General features: G+C 35.9%; 1 protein-coding gene across 1 annotated transcript; it reads left to right on the forward strand.

Annotated features, from left to right (window-relative positions):
- The first annotated feature begins 15,607 nt into the window (after positions 1–15,607).
- Positions 15,608–23,780, forward strand: LOC149198434 (cysteine-rich receptor-like protein kinase 10). Its single transcript, XM_089400296.1, has 6 exons — positions 15,608–16,559; positions 16,787–16,926; positions 17,011–17,221; positions 22,419–22,653; positions 22,896–23,046; positions 23,386–23,780. The coding sequence occupies exons 1-6, from the start codon at positions 15,608–15,610 to the stop codon at positions 23,761–23,763; spliced, it is 2,067 nt and encodes a 688-aa protein (XP_089256422.1). The 3' UTR covers positions 23,764–23,780.
- Positions 23,781–24,221: the final 441 nt, after the last annotated feature.

A 24,221-nucleotide genomic window follows, 5' to 3' on the forward strand; every position in this document is an offset into this window, starting at 1 on the left:
TTTTCAGGTGCTTCTTGAGTCTCGATGGTTTCTGCGTTCCCTCCAGAGGAGGTTCCCACTTTTGGATCTTCATTGTTCTTCAGATTGGACTTCGGCTTCTCCCCTGAACCAGAATTTTTCTTTTCTGTTGGTCTTGGGATAGCCTTTCCTCTTTTGATTTCTTTCCATCCCTCCTCGTCTTCCTTAGTCCCGGCTTGGGATTTGGGGCAATTCCGTTGGAAGTGTCCGTGTTCATGACATGTTCTGCACTTGAACGGAAGTTGTTCGTAGTCCAGCTTTTGATAGTGATGCCATTCTCCCACTGTGATTTTAATCGCTTCGGGAAGCCCAGCCTCTAAGTCAACCTCCACACAGATTCTTGCACAAGTGTATTGGCCTTTAGTGTCTGCTTTGTCAATGAATCTGCCCAGACCGTTCCCAATCTTTTGCAATGACTGATAGCTCCAGCAGTGGATCGGAAGGTTGGGGAGCCTAACCCAGACTGGAACTTCCTTCGGAACATCTACTGAGGGATCAAAGTCCGGGGTCCATTTATTGAGGTACAGACCCTGGTTTCCCATGAAATACGGTCCATTCCTGAAAACCAGATCCCGGTCTTCTTTGGTGGTGAACTCGAAAATGAAGAAACCTCTCCCTACCGGATAACAGATCACACTGTTCTTCAGCTGAGGCCTCCAGTTGCGTTGAATCCAATCATCCGTGGTTTTAGTAGAGGGCCAACGCCCCATGAATTTCCCGACCAATCCTCTATCAGCAAGGGCAAGAGCAATTTTGATCGGCTGATCTTCTTGCAGGGCTATCTCAGGCACTTCCTCGAGTTTTTTAATGAATTTTGGGATATCTGGGGCAGGGCGTTTCTTTCCTTTTTGCGTTAATAATCGCCGGAAGGCTTCTTCAGAGGATAGTGGAGGGGTGGGAGAGGATTCCCCACCCCCAGGATCACCCATGACTGCCACACAGGAGCACAACCTGGGATCTCAGATACCCCAGCGCCCTTTCAACTCCAAGAAAACAATCTACGCTGCTCAGAAATGCACCCAGCAGAAGACGCAGCGCTACAGAGAGTAGCGGACACGGGGAGGAAGCCGGTTCAGCCGCAGAGGGCCGAGGCCGCCGAACTGTCTCGAACCCTAGCAAAGCTCCGCCGCAAAAAACGATAGGATAAACTCATATTGAGTACATTGTTGTAATCGCACAATGACCGTTAAAGTAAATTATTTTAGGTTAAATTAATTTAGATTAAATCAATTTAGGTTAAATAAATAATTTAATTTAGATTAATTTCGGTTAAATTAACTTAGGTAAAATTAATTTTTAGTTTTATTTTTAATTTAGGTCAGATTAATGTTATTTTTAATTTAGTTTTTAGCTAAAATAAAATTTAAAATCAAAATTAAAATTAATTTAATTAATTTATCTTTAAATACATGGAAATCTAGCCGACCTCACCTCCCCTTAGTTATCTCTCCATCCTTCTATTAATAGGTTCACAATTTTCTTGGCTCTCTCTTCTCAAAATACAGATCTCATTACCCTGATGATGGACTCTTCCAACCTGTATGGAATCTCTCTTCAATGTGTTCAATGTTTGACTTGTTTCATAGTTTGTGGCATATATTTTATTCAATTGCTTGGTTCTCTGGTATTTATTATCAAATCAAGTGATTAAAATATTGAGTATTTGATCGAAGGTTTAAGTTCCATGAGCTTGCCTCTAGGGCGGAGAAGTGATCTTTTACTTGACATACTTTGAAACTGTTGCATTTTGTTTTCTTTATAGTGTGCATGATATTATTGTGTTTATGACATAAATGGATCTTAGTTCGCTAGCTATTGTGGCATTGGCTTGAGAAAGAAAGAGAAGTTGTACGTGTTGTAACGTTATTTCCCTTTTATCATTAAGCTAACATTTGTGTCTTAAATATTTATGTTTATTCTATGGCTATTTTACTTTTATTTATTTCTTCTATTCATTGTATCTTTGATGTGTGAGGTATATCATTCATCAACGCTTAGTAATTAGAATTTCTTCATATAATTGTAGGCATGAAATACCCCCTGTGGTGTACAGGAGGCTAGCTTGAGGCACCTAAAGTGAGATTTTTTTAAATCCTAGACAAATGCGTTCTTGAGAAGTTCCTATCAGGAACAAATTGAGAACCAACAACAAGTTTGATAGACTAGTTATTCAATGCAACTATTGTGGTAGGGTTTTCGGTGGCTAAACCTTAGGAAATTACTTATTCAGATACAGATTAACATCCCATCTCCTTCCTTCTATACGACTTGAATACAACCCACTTATATTCTTCTTAGACTCATTGTAGTGGATTTAATGGGAAATATATGTTTCACTCAAATGCAATCAATAGGTGTAAGGTATTGTCATTTAGGCATACTACTGAGTTGGGATGGGTTTTGAGTCTTAGTTATTCTTGCACTATATTGAAATTTTGTAAGAGGGGGAAAATATGGGCAGTAATATGGACACCTCTTGCTCATCTTTCAGTCCCTCATGGTTGAGAGTCTGAATCTCAATGAAGAAACGTTGTTGGTGCACATTTGGGTTTGTTCTTTCCTCTTTTGTATTCACATTCTACAATAATGGCTTTTCTTAGGGTAGTGAGGCCCTTTTGAGGCCCAAAATAACTATAATTTTCTACTATAAGCAAGCAAGGACACTTCATTTATTTGTTTTGTTTTTTGCCTCGAATCTCCTTAAAATTGAATACCAGGTACATATATTATTTTGCCATGGATTAAATGTTTTAGCTAGGTCATATATCCATTTAAATTCATTAACATTATAAACCTAATAAAGAAGCCTAGGTATCAAAATTTGATTGTTCATCTGGCTAAGAGGGGTGCTAATATTCTTGTTACAACTTTTTCAATTTAAAGAAAATGCCAAGATTTTCTAGTCTTTGAAATGAGCCTTTTTCTGTAGGTATGAACCACTCTTAAAGACTATGTGGATATATGGCTCATATATCTAGAGTGAGTATAGCATTAAAATAAAAGATAACATTTGCAATTCTTCTTTCCTCATAGAAGTTTCTTGTAGTTATTTTTTCCTCTTAGTAGGTTTGAAGTTTATGGGATTATATTTTAATTCAACATAACTGATATGTTGTTTTATCTTCTTAGTTTTATGTTGATCAATCTTTAGAACCTTATTAATATTTAGTATTATATACCATTGATGTATTTAATTTACTATTTAAGGCAATTAATTAAAATTAACCAATCCTCTTAATATAATATAATCTAAAATTTTTGAATTGTTTTTTCATGGATATATGTTGATTATATTTTTGTCTACAACTAATACATTTTAAAACTAATGTCTTGTATAACTTCCCAAAAGGTTGTAATCCTAGTACTATCATTCTAGGAGTTTCTACTTGGGGTCACCTCTTCTATTAGTAGCCTAGGATAAACACAACACAATTGTAATGCTTCTCGTGGAAGCACTTGAACTAACTTTTAGAAATATACAAGTGTTTCATGTCCTTCACTATTCTGTCTTAAAATTGATCTAACAAGTGATGTACCTAAGAAAAAATTGGAGTTTGGATAACTAATTGCGTCATTGTTATTACATGAGACTTTAGTGATTGAATTTGTTGATAAGTCTACTAGATTTAGATAAGGCACTACGGTCCTAATAAAAGGATATTTTTAGTACAGAAACAACACTTCTGCACGCATGCTAACTTGTAATTTAGATTTTATTAGAATTCACATCACTATAGTAGTCAATTCAAGCCGTTCGAGAAGAGATATGCCCTAAAATTCCTTTTTCTCTACCCTGTAGGCATACCAGCTGTTGATCTTTGGAATTAGATTAATATACATTTCCAACTAAACCTATAACTCTATTAGCTTTCATTTTTAGATTTGTAACACTTAGCCCTATTTTGAAGTTTAAACCATTATCCCTTACCCTTTAGTTTGTGTATTCAACTTCCCTCTCTTTTCCACCTACGCATACAAACTACAAAGCCTAGGATTTTCTTATTTTCACTTTTTTTTGGATATTTCTTTTTACATAAAGACCCTAGATGGATGGTTATGAAATGAACTGTTAATCAAATTGTCTTGTATTGGATGAGGTATATCATAGATTGAGGTTCAATTTATTTTGTAAAGTAATTATATTTTAAAGTTAATAATGGAAACTACAGTCGCTTGCTAGAAAAAATTAAGGCAAGAAACATTGTCTATGGCTTCTTTATTTAGCCCAATGATGATAAAAAATGATAATTCAGTTTTCTTTTCATTACTACCTCTTCTTTTTTACTTTTGATTTACATTATTTTACTTTGAATTTTGATTAAATTAAAGACAATTATTACGATAGTTATTTTTGAAAACTCTAGTGTGATTCCTAGAACTCTTCCTAATCTGGCAAGAAGTTGAAGTCTTTTGCTAGAGGAAGTGATCCTTAATTCTTTGAAGAGGGGGACCTTCAACCTGGAAAAATGGGAGGTCTAAAACTTTCTACAGTTTAAGGAAGGCCACTAACCAAAGGAATTCTTAGAGGCTTCTGTGTCTCTGGCTACAACTTTGAATCTAGATATGGTTGTCTCTAGTTGTACGCTCAGGCATCAAGTTTAGGTTGTGACTTAGGCTCGCTTGACGTGGCTTTGAAACTTGTAGATGACCATCATTTTCCCCCCTTTCAGATACAAGGTGAGATGGAGAAAACTCAATTGATTTGAATCCCATTGCTAAGAAGTGATCCCATTACCAAGAAGTGATCCATATATGGTGAATCTTTATTCTTGCACGAGGATTTTTTTTGAAGCATCTATTTGAATAATGAGTGCATTGGCCACAATACTTTCACGGGTGAAGATCAAATAAATGATATTTCATATAGCCAACTCAGTCACAATGTTGGCATTTAACAATCTGTGGCTACTTTGGAGGATCAAGATCTGAAATAGGTGAAGATGAAGTGCCATAAAGAAACCCAACACTTTGAAATTTGATTGGCTTTGAGTAGTCTGGAGTAGGAAAGGATGCCTCCTTATCATATCCAAGACATTTTATGTTCTTTTTGCTGACAAGCTCTTCCCAAGTTCTGGTGATGCGCTTGGGAAGTGCAGGCTGAGTTTCTGCATCTGCATGCAAATCTTCTCTTGAAATGGGTAATTGATGGGGATCATCCTCAACTTTATTGACTTTATTACTTGGTGATTGTTGATGGGTGACTATTTCAACCTCAAATAGAGGATTTTTCTTAACAAAAACAAGTTCAGAAGGATGCCTTTTTTGTTGTCACTGTAGGTTCACCAGTATTATGGAAAATGTTAACTGCTTATCTTTGGATTCATCACTATTGTTTAACAATGAATTGTTTTCTCCATAGAAGTAACTCACACGAGATTAATTGAATTCCTTTTCAATTGATTAGTAACCTTTAATGGGAAATCAAATCCATTCGACGGGGGTCGGTGAAAAATTTTATGGTTGCTCACTACAATGCACTTAGAATCAATGGAAAACTTTGAAAAATGAGCCACTTAGTAAGAAGGTTTCTCAAAATGGTGGAAAATTATTTGATGTACAAACCTCAAATGATCCTTGCACTCTATTGTGCTTAACAACACTTGCCAACAAATGGGGCCAGAGATTGGAGGAACAACGATATGGGGTGCGAGATGAGGCTAAAGGCAAAGATCTCATAGAGTGCTAACAGGTTATTGACAAGGAAATATGTCTAATATATTTTTGAAATACAAACAAATTAGTTGAGAAATCCCTCTATCAACTGGAAAAGGGACTCGCCGACATCCCTGACTGAGAAATCCTTCTATAAACATGGAAGGAAAAGACGATGGAGGATAACCCTGACCTACGAAGAATCCCTTGTCAGGTTCCAAGCCTGAGCTATGAGGTCTGGTACATAATGGTTTAACAATATCAACAAAAAATAACTCATAGGTCACAACAAATACTTCACGAATCCACGATCTATTCTTTGAAAATGTTGAACACAATGTCGAAGAAGGGAGTGGAATGATAAAAAAAGATACTCATACGATGCTAGAGACGTTAGAAAGAGTGTTGCCAATGATTTTAGTGAGAGAGAGGAGTGCTTCCTTAACCAAAAGATGGGTATGCAAAGAAATGAAATGGTCAAGTGTGCATATGTTTCATCCTTTTGATGGACTTTCTAGGAAAAACCAGAACAACCCTATGTTTCAAAACGTTCGCAGTTGTTTGGCTTCAATAGTAGACAAGCGTTAGGGTTGACAAAGTTGGAAGAGAATGGCAGGGAAAACAACCTAGTGCATAAATGCACAATGAGGAAGAAGACTATGCAATTAGTGGTTGAGAAACCCATGGAGAAGGCCACACATCGTGGCTTTGATACCATGTTAAACACACATGGAGAAGGCAAAATATAAGATAGAACATTCATTGCATTTATTATTCACAATAATGTACATTTATACATCTCTTTGTGTTCCTTGGTCTTCACATAACAAGTGGTCTTCACCTTCCACACCAACCCTTAGTGGATTAGGTGTCCAACAAATACTAATGTATTCATGCAAGGTGTGGGTATGTAACTAGCATAAGCATACCTCGTACATATACTAATTATACTTATTCGAATCAAGCACAAAAAGTCAATCACCCAATAGGTAGGCTAATAAAATAATGTAAGATAATATAATCAGGTAGGGGTATTACAAATAGATTGGGAATTCCACTAGGGAAAATTTCCAAATGTTCTTCCCTAATTATGGTGTGTCAGTTTTCCCTTTGACATTTTTAATCGTAGTTTAGATTTTGAAATTGTTTTATGCTTCTATATATTATAGTTTTACACAAGTCACTAAGTTAGAAGCTTTCATCTATATCTTAAAAACAATTTAAAATCTTCCGTTATCTATTTCAAGCCAACATAGTTTTGACCCATGTTTCTACACTCATCCAATGTAGATTTTCATCCGTTTTTATACATTTCTCTAGTTCAACTTTTGGGAGTGGTTTTCTTGCACTCATTCAACACATTTTTATCCCTTATTTCTACACTACCAACATAACTTTTGGATTGCTCTTCTATACATGAAGACATATTCTTCTATGGTGCTCTGTAGTGAGGCAATAATTTTGCCTAGGCAATGACTTTTTTATCAGAATCAAATATTTTTTACTTTGCAAAATCTTGATTTGTAAGTGTTCCAATCGAGAGTTTAAAGGTAGAAATAGATTCAACATTCTCAAACACCCTAGGGCACCTAAAATTTTATAGTTTAACAAGTGTAACCTAGATTTCTAAAAATTTCAACCATTTTTTTTCCAAAAATATGCCAAAAAATCTTTATTTTAAAGATAAAATTATACTTAGACTACTCTATTTGTCTATTAAAAAAATCTACTAACATTATATATATATCTATATATATATATATATATATATCAACAATTTTATTTATTTTTTCCTAATTTTTTTAATCTTTAATAATATCAAAGCTTGACTACAAGGTTTTCTTTTTCGTCGAACCCAACCAAAAAAGTGCCATTTAATAAACTATTATCAAACCGAATTTAATTAATTTAGTCATAGTAATGACTATGACTTGTCACCAATTTTATGAATTGCCAGCACATAGGCCCTTCTTGAGGGAGCAGGACTATGAGAATTCTCCCTATTTTATTGTATTTAAGCACATGAATGACTCATGAATACAGGAAATATATGTTTCGCGTGTGTAATGGGAAACCACGATTTGACTATTTTGAAGATTCTTTGGTATTCACACGAATATTTGAAGATTGTTTGGAAAAGTCTACCTTACTTTTCAGTTCATTACAACTTTCTTTGTTTTTGTTTTGGGCGTGTAATTTCGGATTTTTTAATCCGTTTTTTAGTCGGGAGATTTTGATAGAATTCTGAGATTTGAACATTTTGACACATTTGATTTAATTTTTAATATTTTTAAATAATCTTTTATTTTTTTAAATATTATATCGACATATTTATTTTTATGTGAAATGATGTGATTCATAACATTCATCTATTTTCAATTTTTAATTATTATATTAAAATTTATATTTTTATAAATGAAATTTTTTATTATTAAAATTTGTAAAAATATATATTTTTTATTTTCTTAAATCTATTATTTATTTTTATAAATTTAATACATATTTTAACTATTAAATAACTTGTTTTTACTATAATTAATTTTAGCATTTTTTGAAAGGGAAAAAAATACAAGTGGATGCCAGCCGCGGCTGCCACAAATTATGATGTGCACTCTCTTCAGTGGGAGATGGTCGGTAGATCCCAATTATGACGTGCACTCTCTTCAGTGGGAGATGCTACGTAGACCCCTCCCATCACATTTTTTCCATTCAACGCGGTTACACATAAAATGACATTTTTACATTCAACCAGAAGAAGAAAAGAAACTAGCAGAGACATCGAAACCCTCGATATTTAGTCCGCACAGGAAGCCAAGAAAGATTAAATAAAATATTTTTTTCCACCACTAGATAAAAAAATACAGAGAGCAGAATTAAATAAAATATTTTTTCCACCACTGTAAGAAAAAAAGAGACCGGAATTAAATAAAATATTTTTGTCCACCCCTAGAAGAAAAAAAGAGACTGGAATTAAATAAAAAAAAAAATTCCACCACTAGAACGAATTAAACAATATATATTAACATTTCTTCCACCGACAACGAAGACTACAGGTATACTTTCTCATTTGACCTGCTTTCATTGACTCTTAGTAGCGTAGAATCTTTAAATGCATGGGAAACTTAAAAACATGGTCTATGCGTCTATGTGTGTAGAGAAAATCAGAATTTCGAGCATTGTAGGTTCTCCATTCTCCATTGGCCATGACAATCCTCTGTTAGAAATTTTATAAACTTAAACATCGATTCTACATGCGGAAAGAACTGAAAAGAATCACTGAAACTTAATGCCCAGGGATACGAGTTACCTCCAGCCATTGGTGAAACTGATGATGCAATTTCCTTCTGAAACACCACGCTCCAGCTGCGCATGCAAAAAGGAAAGAAGACAACTAATCTGAAGGCACTTCCAAGCTCTGCTATCTCAGCTAGATGGTGTAAAACTGAAGGGGATTGAGATGCAAGCTTGGGGACCAAACAGATGAATTTATAGCTAAGCTTCCATCAAGCTTCTGATAGCTATGTGTCAGATGTCCCACAGATCAAGGCAGAGAACTCCAGATGGGAGTAATGGACCACTTCAGTAGCTCCTAACAATAAATTTATTAGTTGTAGTTGATTTCCTTAACTTAAGGAAACTACTGTAGTTGGTTTCCATAAGTTAAGGAAAGACTGCAGTTTAAATTCCATAATTTTAGGCAGCAATTTTGCATAAACTAATGGAGCTTAACATTCTCCCACTTGGTCCATACTTCCAAACTTAATGTCTCAACTTAAAAACCATTGATAATCTGTATTAAGTAATAGATACATGAATCATGGCGATAAGTCCTCTTATGACGAGTATTATCTTCCATGCATTACTATGTATTTATTCTTATTATAATTTATGTGGCAACAATTTCTTAATGAATAAACCCTATGTTTATTCTTGGTCCTTCTTAAATGAATTTTCTCAAATCAACTTAAGGTGCACATAAATATGAGAAAAAACATCACAATAATTAAAAATTTCATTAACATTGTCCATACAATGAAAAACTGCATAATGGAACCAAGTCCCATATTCAATACATGATCCTTGAATTTAAACGGTGGCATGCCCTTAGTCAAAGGATCAGCGATCATTAACTCAGTGCTGACGTGCTCCATGACCACTTTATTTTCTTTAACACGTTCCCTTATAGCTAAATACTTAATGTCGATGTGTTTATTTTGACTCCCACTTTTTTAGCCATAAAACCAGCAGCTGAATTATCACAATATATTTTCAATGGCTTAGAGATAGAATCCATAATTCTAAGCCCAGAAATGAAATTCTTAAGCCATACACCATGTAAAGCAGCCTCAAACAGGATATACATAAGCATGTAGTCTTTGGTCCCTTGAAGGTACCTCATTACTTTCTTTGCAGCTCTCCAGTGGTCTAAACCTGGATCACTCTGACATCGTCCCAACATTCCCAATGGGAGCTACACTTGGTGAACAATCCTTCATCCGAAATCTCTCTAGAATTTTATTAATATAGGTTTCCTGTGACAGACCCAAGATGCCTCGAAATCTGTCTCTATGGATCTTAATGCCAATGACATAAGATGCCTCACCTATATCCTTCATATCAAAACTTTTAGAGAGGCATTGTCTCACCTCATGTAGCAAACCCTTATCATTGGTTGCTAGCAAAAAGGTCATCCACATATAAAACAAGAAAACAAATTTTACTCCCACTAACCTTCAGGTATATACATTGATCCATAATGTTTTCTACACAACCAAAAGAAGAAATTACATTATGGAATTTCAAATACCATTGGCAGGATGCTTGTTTTAAACCATATAATGACTTCTTGAGCTTGCAAACCAATTGCTCACCATGACTAGAGGGGAATCAATGAAGATGTGTTATTAATGAAGAAGTGTTGTCAATCATTAATGACGAAGTGTTATTAATGAAGAAGTGTTGTCAATCATTAATGACGAAGTGTTATAATGAAGAAGTGTTAATAACCATCATCCTTTAGTGCCAGTGTGAACATGCATTGAATCATATGTGACATTGTTTTGTAAATTAATGCAGTAAAGACCATTAGACAAAATACCATTCCCAACATAATCAGATTTATAGAATAGACTGAAAAATTCTTTTCTGAAAAGTTTAAGGAATATCCAAAAGGTACAAGCCTTGAAACTGAGATCAAGTTTCTAGAAAAACTTGGAACATAAAAGGTCTTTTCTAACTTCAAAACAAAACCACTACTTAAAGCTAAATAACATGTTCCTATAGCTTCCACATGCGAGCCCATCTTGTTTCCTGATAAGATGCTTTGCTCACTTCCCACTGGCTTCCTTAGGTTCTGCAAACCCTTTGTCTGCAAGCCATTTCTGATATTTGGCGCATTCCTTCTTCATGTGTCCCTTCTTCTTACAGAAAAAACACTTGGAAACCTTCTTGATATCAGCTTGGGGAGGTGCTTTACCTTTCCCTTTCCGATTGGCTTGAGATTTGCCCTTTCCACGCGTTGCCAGCATTGCACTCTCTCCCAGTTCCATCACTAGTCTCTCTTCCTCTTGAACACACATAGTCATGAGTTCATTAATTGACCATTTATCCTTATGTGTGTTGTATGAGATTTTGAAAGGTCCATATTGGTGCGGAAGGGTGTTCAGGATGTAGTGCACTAGGAAGGACTCCGATATTTCAACCTCGAGTTTCTTCAATTGAGCCACAGTGTCCCTCATCTGCTTGATGTGCTCGCGCACACCTTTCACACTGGTGAGCCTCAGGGATGAGAACTTCATGATTAGGGTGCTTGCTAGTGCCTTGTCTGAAGAAACGAATTGTTCATCAATGGCCTTCAACAAGTCTCGGACCTTGTCATGCTGATCAACAGAACCTCGAATACCAGCTGAAATTTTAGTCTTAATGAACATCATGCTTAGACGATTGGATCGCTCCCATCGTTCATAAAGCGCGACGTCCACTGCAGTGCTGGTATTAGTGAGTGCCAATGGTTCATCTTTCCTGATAGCATAATCTATGTCCATCCACCCTAAATGAAGGAGAATCCTCTCCTTCCAAATCTTGTAGTTATCTCCCTTAAGTTCGGGAATGTCACAACGAATTTCAGAGAAATTTGCAGGTTGTATTGCTGCATCAAAATAAAGGATTACATGCTTATGTTAAAATTGAGGCTTAATAACTTTCATGTTTTACCAATGTAAATCATGCAAAAAAGAATTGAATCAAATGACATGAAAATTGCCTGTGGGCTAAATTTTCAATTCAAACAGACTCAATAAAACTTTATGAACTTTCATGTTTTACCAATGTAAATCATGCAAAAAAGAATTGAATCAAATGACATGAAAATTGCTCGTGGGCTAAATTTTCAATTCAAACAGACTCAATAAAACTTTATGAACTTTCATGTTTTGCCAATGTAAAACATGCTAAAAAGAATTGAATCAAATGACATGAAAATTGCCCGTGGGCTAAATTTTCAATTCAAACAGACTCAATAAAACTTTATGAACTTTCATGTTTTGCCAATGTAAAACATGCTAAAAAGAATTGAATCAAATCACATGAAAATTGCCCGTGGGCTAAATTTTCAATTCAAACAGACTCAATAAAACTTTATGAACTTTCATGTTTTACCAATGTAAATCATGCAAAAAAGAATTGAATCAAATGACATGAAAATTGCCTGTGGGCTAAATTTTCAATTCAAACAGACTCAATAAAACTTTATGAACTTTCATGTTTTGCCAATGTAAAACATGCTAAAAAGAATTGAATCAAATGACATGAAAATTGCCTGTGGGCTAAATTTTCAATTCAAACAGACTCAATAAAACTTTATGAACTTTCATGTTTTACCAATGTAAATCATGCAAAAAAGAATTGAATCAAATGACATGAAAATTGCCTGTGGGCTAAATTTTCAATTCAAACAGACTCAATAAAACTTTATGAACTTTCATGTTTTACCAATGTAAAACATGCTAAAAAAGAATTGAATCAAATGACATGAAAATTGCCTGTGGGCTAAATTTTCAATTCAAACAGACTCAATAAAACTTTATGAACTTTCATGTTTTACCAATGTAAAACATGCTAAAAAGAATTGAATCAAATGACATGAAAATTTCCTGTGGGCTAAATTTTCAATTCAAACAGACTCAATAAAACTTTATGATGATGCTAAAAAGAATTGAATCAAATGACATGAAAATTGCCTGTGGGCTAAATTTTCAATTCAAATAGATTCAATAAAACTTTATGATAAAACTTATTAATTCATAACTCCTGTGGGTAGGTTATGAAATTTTATCCTAATTAATCACATAAATATAATAAAAATTCCTGTGGGATAAAATTTATTATATTCAGTGTAATTAATTACAATTTAATGTCTAAATAATCTTTATGTGATCTTGCCAATCAATATATAATTTTATTTAATTAAAGATGCTGTGGCTATTCTCTAATTAATTAAAATCATATGGATCACTAGACATTATTTTGTTGCATAAACAAAACTTAACCAGAGAGAAAAATAATGTTTACTGAAAGGAGTAAGTCAAAATGACATTTTAATAAACTCCATATAACTGTAATATTTTTCCAGCAAAATCAAATTTACATTCCTTAGTCTAACTGTCCCATAATTTATTTAAGACTAATTCTTAAATTAATTATAAAATGGGCTCTAAACAATTTGGAAATAAAACTGCAAATTTGAAATATTCAAAGACTAAATTATTTCAAATATTCAAATAGTGAAATATTCAAATATTTAAGAATGTATAAACTATTTCCTTTAACATGACTCATATTAAAAGGAATAGACTTCACAAACATTTCTTTCAGAATATATATATATATATATATATATATATATATTCATTCTAGATATCCAGTGCTATGAATCACACCATCTTTAACGCTTCAAAACCATTAAGACCAACATTTTGTTAGATACGTAATGCTATGAATTGTACCATTGATGGTTTAGCATGCACAATAGGAAGACATGTCCTTTAATATGCATTTATCTGTGTCATGAACACCCTAAACTCAGGTCTCTCTTATTGTCAGATGGTAGTCAACCGTATCAATAAACTCCTTATAACACAGTCAGCACCATACAATCTCTTAAATTATTATACTACATAATATAAATTACCATGATTCCCAAACATATAATTAATGTCTTGAGCATGAACTTAATCTGTAAACATCGTACGGCTTGGAGCGACTCCGACACATATAAGAAGTTTACATGTTCCTCATTATAAAATTTTATTTTACCTGCTCTTCATTATGAACCTAGGCTAACAAGTTGAACCCCATATGTGCATAAACACATAATATCGGTTTCTGAACAGAAAGGCATAAACGATGGAATATGCACAACTGTAATAAAGAGACACATAAATATAAATTATCTGTTGATGAACTCAAGCATGGTCCATATAAATTACTGAATCTTAACAATCGTTATAAAGAGACAGCTGCTCACATAATATAAAATTAGTGCGAGTTTATGTTAAACAATATATGGATTTCATTGTTTAGGTTTTATATACATAACCAAACCATAAAAAAAACATAATCAAAATATATACCATGCCACGTATTTGTTTAATATGGTATTACCCATAACGGTTTACATGGTATTACCCATGGTTTACATGGTTTACGGGTTACATGGTTTACATGGTATCAAAATATATAATACATGGTATTACCCATAACGGTTTACATAAAAACATAAAATATATTCCACATACTTATTACTTTTATCTTAAAGAAAATATAAAACCCATTCACGACTATATTCAATAAAACAAAAACATAAACTATATTCCACATACTTTATGATAAGCGCGAGGATGAATCATCCTAAGTTTCTGAAAAATCAAGGCCTTACTACCCACCGGACCCTATCACGTGAACATAAACGACATTTTGCTCCATTACACGTCACTGGCAAATGGGTTGAACCCGGATTTTTCATGAGTTGGGTGAGGGGTCTATTCACCTTATTACCTAACCTGTTGGCAGCTGACAAGTCACCAAAACCAATAAAATATAAACAGCAAAGGACGCATCAAATGATTTGGCATATCCAATTCTGCTGAGCTGTAAATTTGGAATCCGAGAGCTTCGAATCGCTCGGGTATGGAGGCGACTGACACCGAGACTGTGGAGGAGACGATGCCATCGTATCTATAATCTCAGCAAGAGTCTATAAGAATGGGCTGAGAAAAAAATAAATCCCCAAAACCAAAAACCAATTTCTCAAGGAGGCCGGCTGTTCAAGAAATAGGCAAGAATAAAGCCCAGCCGAAATACAAATATTTTAAGAGAGGAATTCGTTTCTTGGCTAACACACAGCAAGGCAGAGGTAAAGGGGCTCTGATACCAAATGTTAGAAATTTTATAAACTTAAACAGCGATTCTACATGCGGAAAGAACTGAAAAGAATCACTGAAACTTAATGCCCAGGGATACGAGTTACCTCCAGCCATTAGTGAAACTGATGATGCAATTTCCTTCTGAAACACCACTCTCCAGCTACGCATGCAAAAAGAAAAGAAGACAACTAATCTAAAGGCACTTCCAAGCTCTGCTATCTAAGCTAGATGGTGTAAAACTGAAGGGGATTGAGATGCAAGCTTGGGGACCAAACAGATGAATTTATAGTTAAGCTTCCATCAAGCTTCTGATAGCTATGTGTCAGATGTCCCACAGATCAAGGCAGAGAACTCCAGATGGGAGTAATGGACCACTTCAGTAGCTCCTAACAATAAATTTATTATCTGTAGTTGATTTCCTTAACTTAAGGAAACTACTGCAGTTGGTTTCCATAAGTTAAGGAAAGACTGCAGTTTAAATTCCATAATTTTAGGCAGCAATTTTGCATAAACTAATGGAGCTTAACATCCTCCACGGCAGAGTTTCGTGCTCGACACTTCTCATGACCCAAGCTGTTCAACTATTCTATGGAATGGCACTTCTCTTGATGATAATTACTCTTCAGTCTTCAGAATGCCACTACAATTTTAACTATACAACAGACAGTAGGTACGAGAGAAATTTGAATAGTGTCATGACTAGGCTTATTAAAGTATCGTCCCACACAGGGTTTAACACTTCTGAGAATGGCCAAGTATATGGCCTTGTGCAATGTCGGGGAGACATAACACCCGACCAGTGCTACAATTGTTCACAACAAGCAAACACTACTCTTCGACAAAATTGTGGGAATGCAGGCGGCGATTTAATGTGGTTTGACTTCTGCCTTTTGTGTTATGAGAACTATAGTTTCTTCGGACAATTGGATACCACTGATAATTTGTATCTTTGGAATGCATACGATGTCGCAATTAGTCCTGCTGTTTTTATTAAGGCTGTTAACAGCTTATTCAACAAGTTGGTAGATGAAGCAACATCTGGATCTACATTATATGCTTCTGGAACAACTACAGACTCCTTGTCTCGAAAGATTTACGGTCTGGTCCAGTGCACCAGAGATATGTCGATAGACAACTGCACATCATGTTTGCAACAAGCAATCAACTATATTTCTATAAAGCACAGTGGAAGGCAAGGAGCACGGGGTTTGATCGCAAGCTGCACAGTTCGTTATGAAATCTATAGTTTCTTTAATTCGACTTCGTCTCCACCTCCTAATAGCCCAGTTGCTGATACACCACCGAATCAGACCACACCATCCAGTAATAGTACGCAGAACAACAAATCTTCAAACAATTTACCCATAATTTTGGGTGTTGTTGGCGGTTTGCTTCTGCTGTTATTGGTATGCGTGTTAACAACTAGGAGGAGACTGAAGCCTATCATATTTCGAAATCCTTCCAAAGGTATTTGCATGAAGGATCCCCCAAGTCTTTATATCTCATTGTCAATATATCATACAGCTTTATTTGCTCTGTTAGACTATTGGTAAAGTTTATTTTTTGAACACGGTTTTCACATATATTCTCTTCAGGAAATCTAAGAAATGCTTGTGAGATCCAAGTTAAACAGATTCAATTTTTCTGCTTGCCCCTATATATTTATGATGAAGCTGTGTATTTTCGTTATATAGATCATGGCCAAGTCGAGGAAGACACACTAATCGGGCAGGATCGGCAAATTGCGTTTACCATGGAGGAACTGATAGCTGCTACGGAAAGTTTTCATTACAAAAATAAACTTGGGGAAGGTGGATTTGGGGCCGTATACAAGGTAACAATGAATTAGAGAGGTTCTACTAGTTTATAGAATCTTAAATTATATGCTACTCTCACCGCACCAGGTTGAATATTTCAGGGAACTATTGAAGATGGAAAGGAAATAGCCGTGAAGAAGCTGTCCTTGAGATCTTTGCAAGGAAAGAGAGAATTTATGAATGAAGTTAAACTTGTAGCCAAAATTCAACGTCGAAATCTGGTGAACCTATTAGGCTGTTGCGCAGAGGGATCGGAAAGGTTGCTTGTTTATGAATACTTACCCAATAAAAGCCTCGATAAAATCTTATTCGGTGAGTTGTTGGAAATTTTCAGGTGATTTCAAACACAATTCAACAGAGTAGAACAATGCTCTGATACCATGTTGGAATTTTCTGATAAATTCCATAACAGACAGACAAAAAAATTGCTCTGTTTTTTACTCTGTTTTTTTACTCTTTTTTTGCACATAAAACAAAAAATTTGTTTGCTTGAAATGGTGTTGCAGCAACACTGAAACTAGTGTAACAACAACGCAGTTTCGTCAGTTGCTGTTCGCAATGTAACAACAACGTAATTTCGTCAGTTGCTGATCTTGGTGTCACAACAACGGTGATTTGACGTCAAGCCTATTTTTGACTTACGGTGTAACAGCAACACAAAAAAAACTTCTATTTATAAACAGTAAATCAACTGATACAAAAAAAACATCTTCTTCACACAGAGGGATTTCACAACTGCTGTTACAAAACATATTCCTCTTAACAGAGGGATTCACCAATCTATGCTTAAGAGCATCTTCCTTTTTAACAGAGGGATTCACCAATATATGCTTAAGAGCATCTGGGATTCACCAATCTATGCTTAAGAGCATCTTCCTCTTGATAGAGGGATTCACCAAGGAACGCTTCTGTTCCACACAAATAACATCTACCTCTTTAGAGGCACTTCAATCTGTCGAAATTGACACTACTGTGTCTGCCTGATATTTTACACTGCTGTGTGTGAAAATATCTTCATTCGCATTTCTCTTCACAATGGTGCTCAGGCTGCAATATGCTCTACACTGCTGTACATTACAGACTCTGTCTCCTCCTGAAAAACATTACACTGCTGTGTGTAAAACTTTCAATACATTTATGCTGCTGCATATTCCATTACAAAAACTTTGTCTCAGCACTGCTGTCTCAGCATTGCTGTCTCAGCAACTCTGTCTCAGCACTGTTGTTTCAGCACTGTGTTTCAACACTCTCTCTATCACTGCACTGCTGTGCATAAAATAACTTCTTAAATTGCTCTCGTGTTGCAGCGCATTCCTTTCACATTTAACAACAAAAATACGCACTGTGTGCTCCCCTTCATTGATTACAATCGCACTGCTGTTGTGCCTCACTTGCATTTCAGATGCAAACAACAAAAACTGTGTTGTTGCGTTTCTACCCTTTCTCACAGCAAACAATGACAAAACAAATTACTTTCAATATCTGCACTGCTATGCATTTTTCCCTTTCTGCTCTCTGCTACGCTGTTGCGTCTTCTCCTCAATATCTTCTACACTGATGTGTCTTCTCCTCTGCACTGATGTGCCATCTCTTTACACTGTTCTTCACGCTGCTGCGTCTACTCTGCTGTGCACTACTGTGTGTTTCATTACTTTTCTCCACACTACTGCGTCTTCTGCTGTGTCTACTCTTCTGCACTAATGTGCCTCCGTTGCTGCTTCTGCTCTGCAGCGTCTTCTGCTCTTCTCTCAAGCACATAATCACATTCAAGCGCTGCTGCGCTATATTGCAAAGATTAACACTAGTGCCGCTCTGTTTCTATGCTACTGCTCATTACATTAAAACAGCACACCAGAAAAAAACTACTTAAAATTATTATGAGAAGACTGGAAATTAAGACAAGGTATGGAGCAACAGACAGATAAATCTGATTTCTGAGATTTCTGGATGTTGCGGTACATTCCCCATGTCCGCAATAAAACCTGTTGTTTACTATTTTTACCAACGTTTACCAATCACATTAAATTTCATTTATTGCTTGACAGATAAATTTGGCCGTCAATGAAGATTCAACTTCACGTCAAATTAATTTGCTGCAGGCCTGTACATTCAATCAGACAGCTGCCCATCCATATCGCATGGCTCTATCTGCTCCAGGGAAAACTGCTTTGGCAAAACTGCTGTCCATGTGTCTGCTATTTTAATTGGTGCTGGGAAGCGTACTGGTTTTATGGAAATAGTACGCAGCAGGGGAAATTAACATTTCAACACTCCCCTTTAATTTCAACCGCTGGGTTATCAGTGATACCCAGACACTTCATCAAAAATTCGAAACTTTTCTGATCCAATGGTTTGGTCAGAATATCTGCTACCTACTCCTTCTCTGCTCTCATGGGAGATTTAATTTCATATCTCTCCCCTATAAGAAGATCCATATGATAGAGTTCTACCAGGGTCTTTATCAAATCTTCAATCTCTTCCTCTGTCATATTGACAAGGGTTTTGGCAGTGAAGCCCATCTCAGCCATCTTGGCAAGAGTTACATATTGAACTTCATATTCTTTAAACAGATCTTCAAGGAACTTTAACTCCTTTCTCCCATTCATGGGTTCTGTCCATTTCCTATCTTTAACTCCATGTTCTAAATAAACAGGGTCATCAACATGACTAGATAAAGAAAACAAAGAATTTGTACCTTCATTTGTTGCTTCTTGTTCATTTCTCCTCAAGGGTGTCTCTTGCTGCCCTTGCATTGGCACTATTGTTTGGGGATGTATTTCAGCCATCTCCTCATCACCTTCATCACGAGACAAACAGTTTTTAACATTTACTGTTTTCTCTAAGCTTTCATCACAAGCATTCTCCTCAATGAACTGAGGTTTTGTTGTCTTCACTTTCTCCATGCCTTGATAGGTTGTCTTGAGAGTTTCCCATGCTTCTCTGGATGTCTTAGCTGCTGTTATCCTTGGAAACACACTCTCATCCACTGCTCGATACAAGAAGTAGAGGGCCTTAGCATCCTCCTTCTTATAGTTCTTCAACAACTCTTTCTCTGCCTGAGTTAAGCTATTAAACTCATTATCATTTACTGGTTTTTCAAAACCATCTTCAACAAATTCCCATAAATCTTCTGAGAAAAGAAAAGCTCTCATAACTATTGCCAAATAGTCATAGTTTTTCCCATTAAACTATGGGAGCTGAGGATTAAAAGTACCTACGCTAGTGCTTGTGCTAGCCATTCCTTGCATTCTCAGCTATGCTTCAAATTCTTGACTGTGTATTAAAAATTCACTGACTGTCTTCAACAACAACACAAAAATTCTTGAGAAATACTTGGATCCTTTTGTTGAGTCTTCACTCTGCTAGAGAAGCTGCTGCAGCAATAAACCCTTCCTTCAGCTTCTTTGACACTTCAAAGAGCCTGGACTAGCTCTGATACCACTGTTGGGAATTTAAAAATGATTTCAAACACAATTCAACAGAGCAGAACAATGCTTTGATACCATGTTGGAATTTTCTGATAAATTCCATAACAGACAGACAAAAAAATTGCTCTGTTTTTGCACTCTATTTTTGCACATAAAACAGAAAATTCGTTTGCTGGAAATGGTGTTGCAACAACGCTGAAACTGGTGTAACAGCAACGCAGTTTTGTCAGTTGTTGTTCGCAGTGTAACATCGACGTAATTTCGTCAGTTGCTGATCTTGGTGTAACAACAACGGTGATTTGACGTCAAGCCTATTTTTGACTTACGGTGTAACAGCAACACAAAAAAAACTTCTATTTATAAACAGTAAATCAACTGATACAAAAAAAAACATCTTCCTCACACAGAGGGATTTCACAACTACTGTTACAAAACATATTCCTCTTAACAGAGAGATTCACCAATCTATGCTTAAGAGCATCTTCCTCTTTAACAGAGGGATTCACCAATCTATGCTTAAGAGCATCTTCCTCTTTAACAGAGGGATTCACCAATCTATGCTTAAGAGCATCTTCCTCTTGATAGAGAGATTCACCAAGGAACGCTTCTGTTCCACACAAATAACATCTACCTCTTAACAGAGGGATTCCAACATGCCTGCTTCAGAGGCACTTCAATCTGTGCAAATTGACACTACTGTGTCTGCCTGATATTTTACACTGCTGTGTGTGAAAATATCTTCATTCACATTGCTCTTCACAATGGCGCTCAGGCTGCAATATGCTCTACACTGCTGTACATTACAGACTCTGTCTTCTTCTGAAAAACATTACATTGTTGTGTGTAAAACTTTCAATACATTTATGCTGTTGCATATTCCATTACAAAAACTTTCTCTCAGCATTGCTATCTCAGCAACTCTGTCTCAGCACTGTGTTTCAGCACTGTTGTTTTAGCACTCTCTCTATCACTGCACTGCTGTGCATAAAATAACTTCTTAAATTGCTCTCGCGCTGCTGCGCATTCCTTTCACATTTAACAACAAAAATACGCACTGTGTGCTCCCCTTCATTGATTACAATTGCACTGCTGCTGTGCCTCACTTGCATTTCAGATGCAAACAACAAAAACTGTGTTGCTGCGTTTCTACCCTTTCTCACAACAAACAATCACAAAACAAATTACTTTCAATATCTGCACTGTTGTGCATTTTTCCCTTTCTGCTCTCTGCTATGCTGTTGTGTCTTCTCCTCAATCTCTTCTACACTGTTGTGTCTTCTCCTCTGCACTGTTGTGCCATCTCTTTACACTGTTCTTCACATTGTTGCGTCTACTCTGCTGTGGCGTTTCATTACTTTTCTCCACACTGCTGTGTCTTCTGTTGTGTCTACTCTTCTGCACTGATGTGCCTTCGTTGTTGCTTCTGCTCTGCAGCGTCTTCTGCTCTTCTCTCAAGGACACAATCACATTCAAGCGCTGCTGCGCTATATTGCAGAGATTAACACTACTGTCGCTCTGTTTCTATGCTGCTGCTCATTACATTAAAACAACACACCAGAAATACTTAAAATTATTATGAGAAGACTGGAAATTAAGACAAGGTATGGAGCAACAGACAGATAAATCTGATTTCTGAGATTTCTGGATGTTGTGAGACATTCCCCATGTCCGCAATAAAACCTGTTGTTTACTATTTTTACCAACGTTTACCAATCACATTAAATTTCATTTATTGCTTGACAGATAAATTTGGCCGTCAATGAAGATTCAACTTCACGTCAAATTAATTTGTTTAATTTGTTGCAGGCCTGTACATTCAATCAGACAGCTGCCCATCCATATCGCATGGCTCTATCTGCTCCAGGGAAAACTGCTTTGGTAAAATTGCTGTCCATGTGTCTGCTGTTTTAATTGGTGCTGGGAAGCGTACTAGTTTTATGGAAACAGTACGCAGGAGGGGAAATTAACATTTCAACATGAGTCACTTCATTTCTATTTTGTATCTGAAAAAATGCATTAATGTTCCAATATATTTATCTGGGTCATGATGATTAGTTAGCGTACTGCATCCATGGATACAGATCGAAACAAATGCAACCAGGTTGATTGGCAGAAACGATACAACATTATATTGGGAGTGGCTCGCGGGCTGCTCTATCTGCACGAGGATTCTCAACTGCGGATTATTCATCGGGACATTAAAGCAAGCAATATTTTGTTGGATGAAAATCTGAATCCTAAGATAGCATACTTCGGCTTAGCAAGACTATTTCCTGAAGATGAGAGCCACGTCAGCACAAGAGTTGCTGGAACTTAGTAAGATTATTACACATTGTCTAAAGCTATTAACAATTAGTGATGGATATGTTTTAATGTGTGCTATTGATTTCAAGAGGATTGACAATTTTGCTTTTGGGTATTTACCTGCTTTGTTATGTTTTAACATTCGAGCATACAGGAATACGATTTCCTTTGCAAATAGTTTTCACTTGATCCTCACTCAATTCCTAAAATTTCCCTCACTATATAATCTTCGACTTTGTAATTTGGATATGCAGCGGGTATATGGCACCAGAGTATGCTACGCAGGGGCAATTATCTGTAAAAGCAGATGTCCATAGCTTTGGCGTTCTCCTCTTGGAACTTGTTACAGGAAGAAAAAACATTGATAATAATCTGCCACTTGATATGCAGACGCTTTTAGAATGGGTGAGATATTCTGATAGTGTTCTCATTTTATGTCTAACTGAGCTTATTTACCTTATCTGTGTTATGTAATTTTGTTCCGAAAGTCATTTTTCACTGGAATTGGGCCAGTGTGTTTTTCAAAATATCTAATTATAAAAATGTTTAAATCAAAGATCCCAAAAATAATTACCCAAAATACCAATTTTTTTTACCCAAAATACTGAAACTTAATAGCATGGGTTCATCTATAAACCGCTTAGAAGAGTGTGAATTTAGAAATTTCGCTACTGATATATTCTGATACGATTTTTTAAAGTCGATAAAGAATCAAGATGACGTTTGTTCGTGATTATTATGCAGGCGTGGAGATTATACAAACGAGGGAATATTGTGGATATGATTGATCCAGTCATAATTGAAATGTGCAACGTGGAGGAAGCATTGAGATGCGTTCATGTCGGTCTATTATGTACACAAGCTGACTCATCACTTCGTCAATCAATGTCTCTAATCATTTTGATGCTTTCATCGCAGTTTGTGACATTACCGGATCCCACACAGCCTCGTTTTGTGAGATCTCATGTTTCTGAAAACAGCAAGTCCACCAGTTGTGGCTCTGGGGTTTCACAATCTCCTGCACCTCCGTCAAACGCCGATGCTTCGATTACAGAGTTGGTACCGCGCACCTTGCAATCTCTCGGCCTTAAAAATGGTACGTCTTTCAATGTCGTGAAATAAGTGGCTTCAGAGATATGGACGTGCATAATCTGTAATAATATTACTTTAGTATGCAACTGTCATAGTTAAGTGTGTGCGTTTTACCATAGTTAAGTGTGTTGTCAAGCTTTTGTGAGTGGGAGAGTGATTCTTGTCATTCTTCCTACCCTACTTTTGTTATCTGAGTATGGCAAATTGTTGTTATATTTCTTATTCAATTTTACTTCTCAAATTATAATAATATTACTTTAATATACCACTGTAACAATTAATTGTGCACTTGTCAAAGCTTTTATCAGTAGTAGGAGTGGTTGTTGCTATCCTCTCCACCGTACCTTGAGTGTCATAAATTATTTTCCTATTTCTTTTCCAGTTTCAATTCTCAAGTTATGACAGGTCTACTCCCTATTAACTCCCTGGTAGCTTGGTGTAATGTTTTCTCCCTATTAGCTCCCTGGTAGCTTGGTGTAATGTTTTCT

The sequence above is a fragment of the Pinus tabuliformis genome, chromosome 2_1, assembly GCF_031772625.1.
Source record: "Pinus tabuliformis cultivar Carrire ecotype Pingquan chromosome 2_1, CPIR1, whole genome shotgun sequence".
NCBI lineage: Eukaryota > Viridiplantae > Streptophyta > Pinopsida > Pinales > Pinaceae > Pinus > Pinus tabuliformis.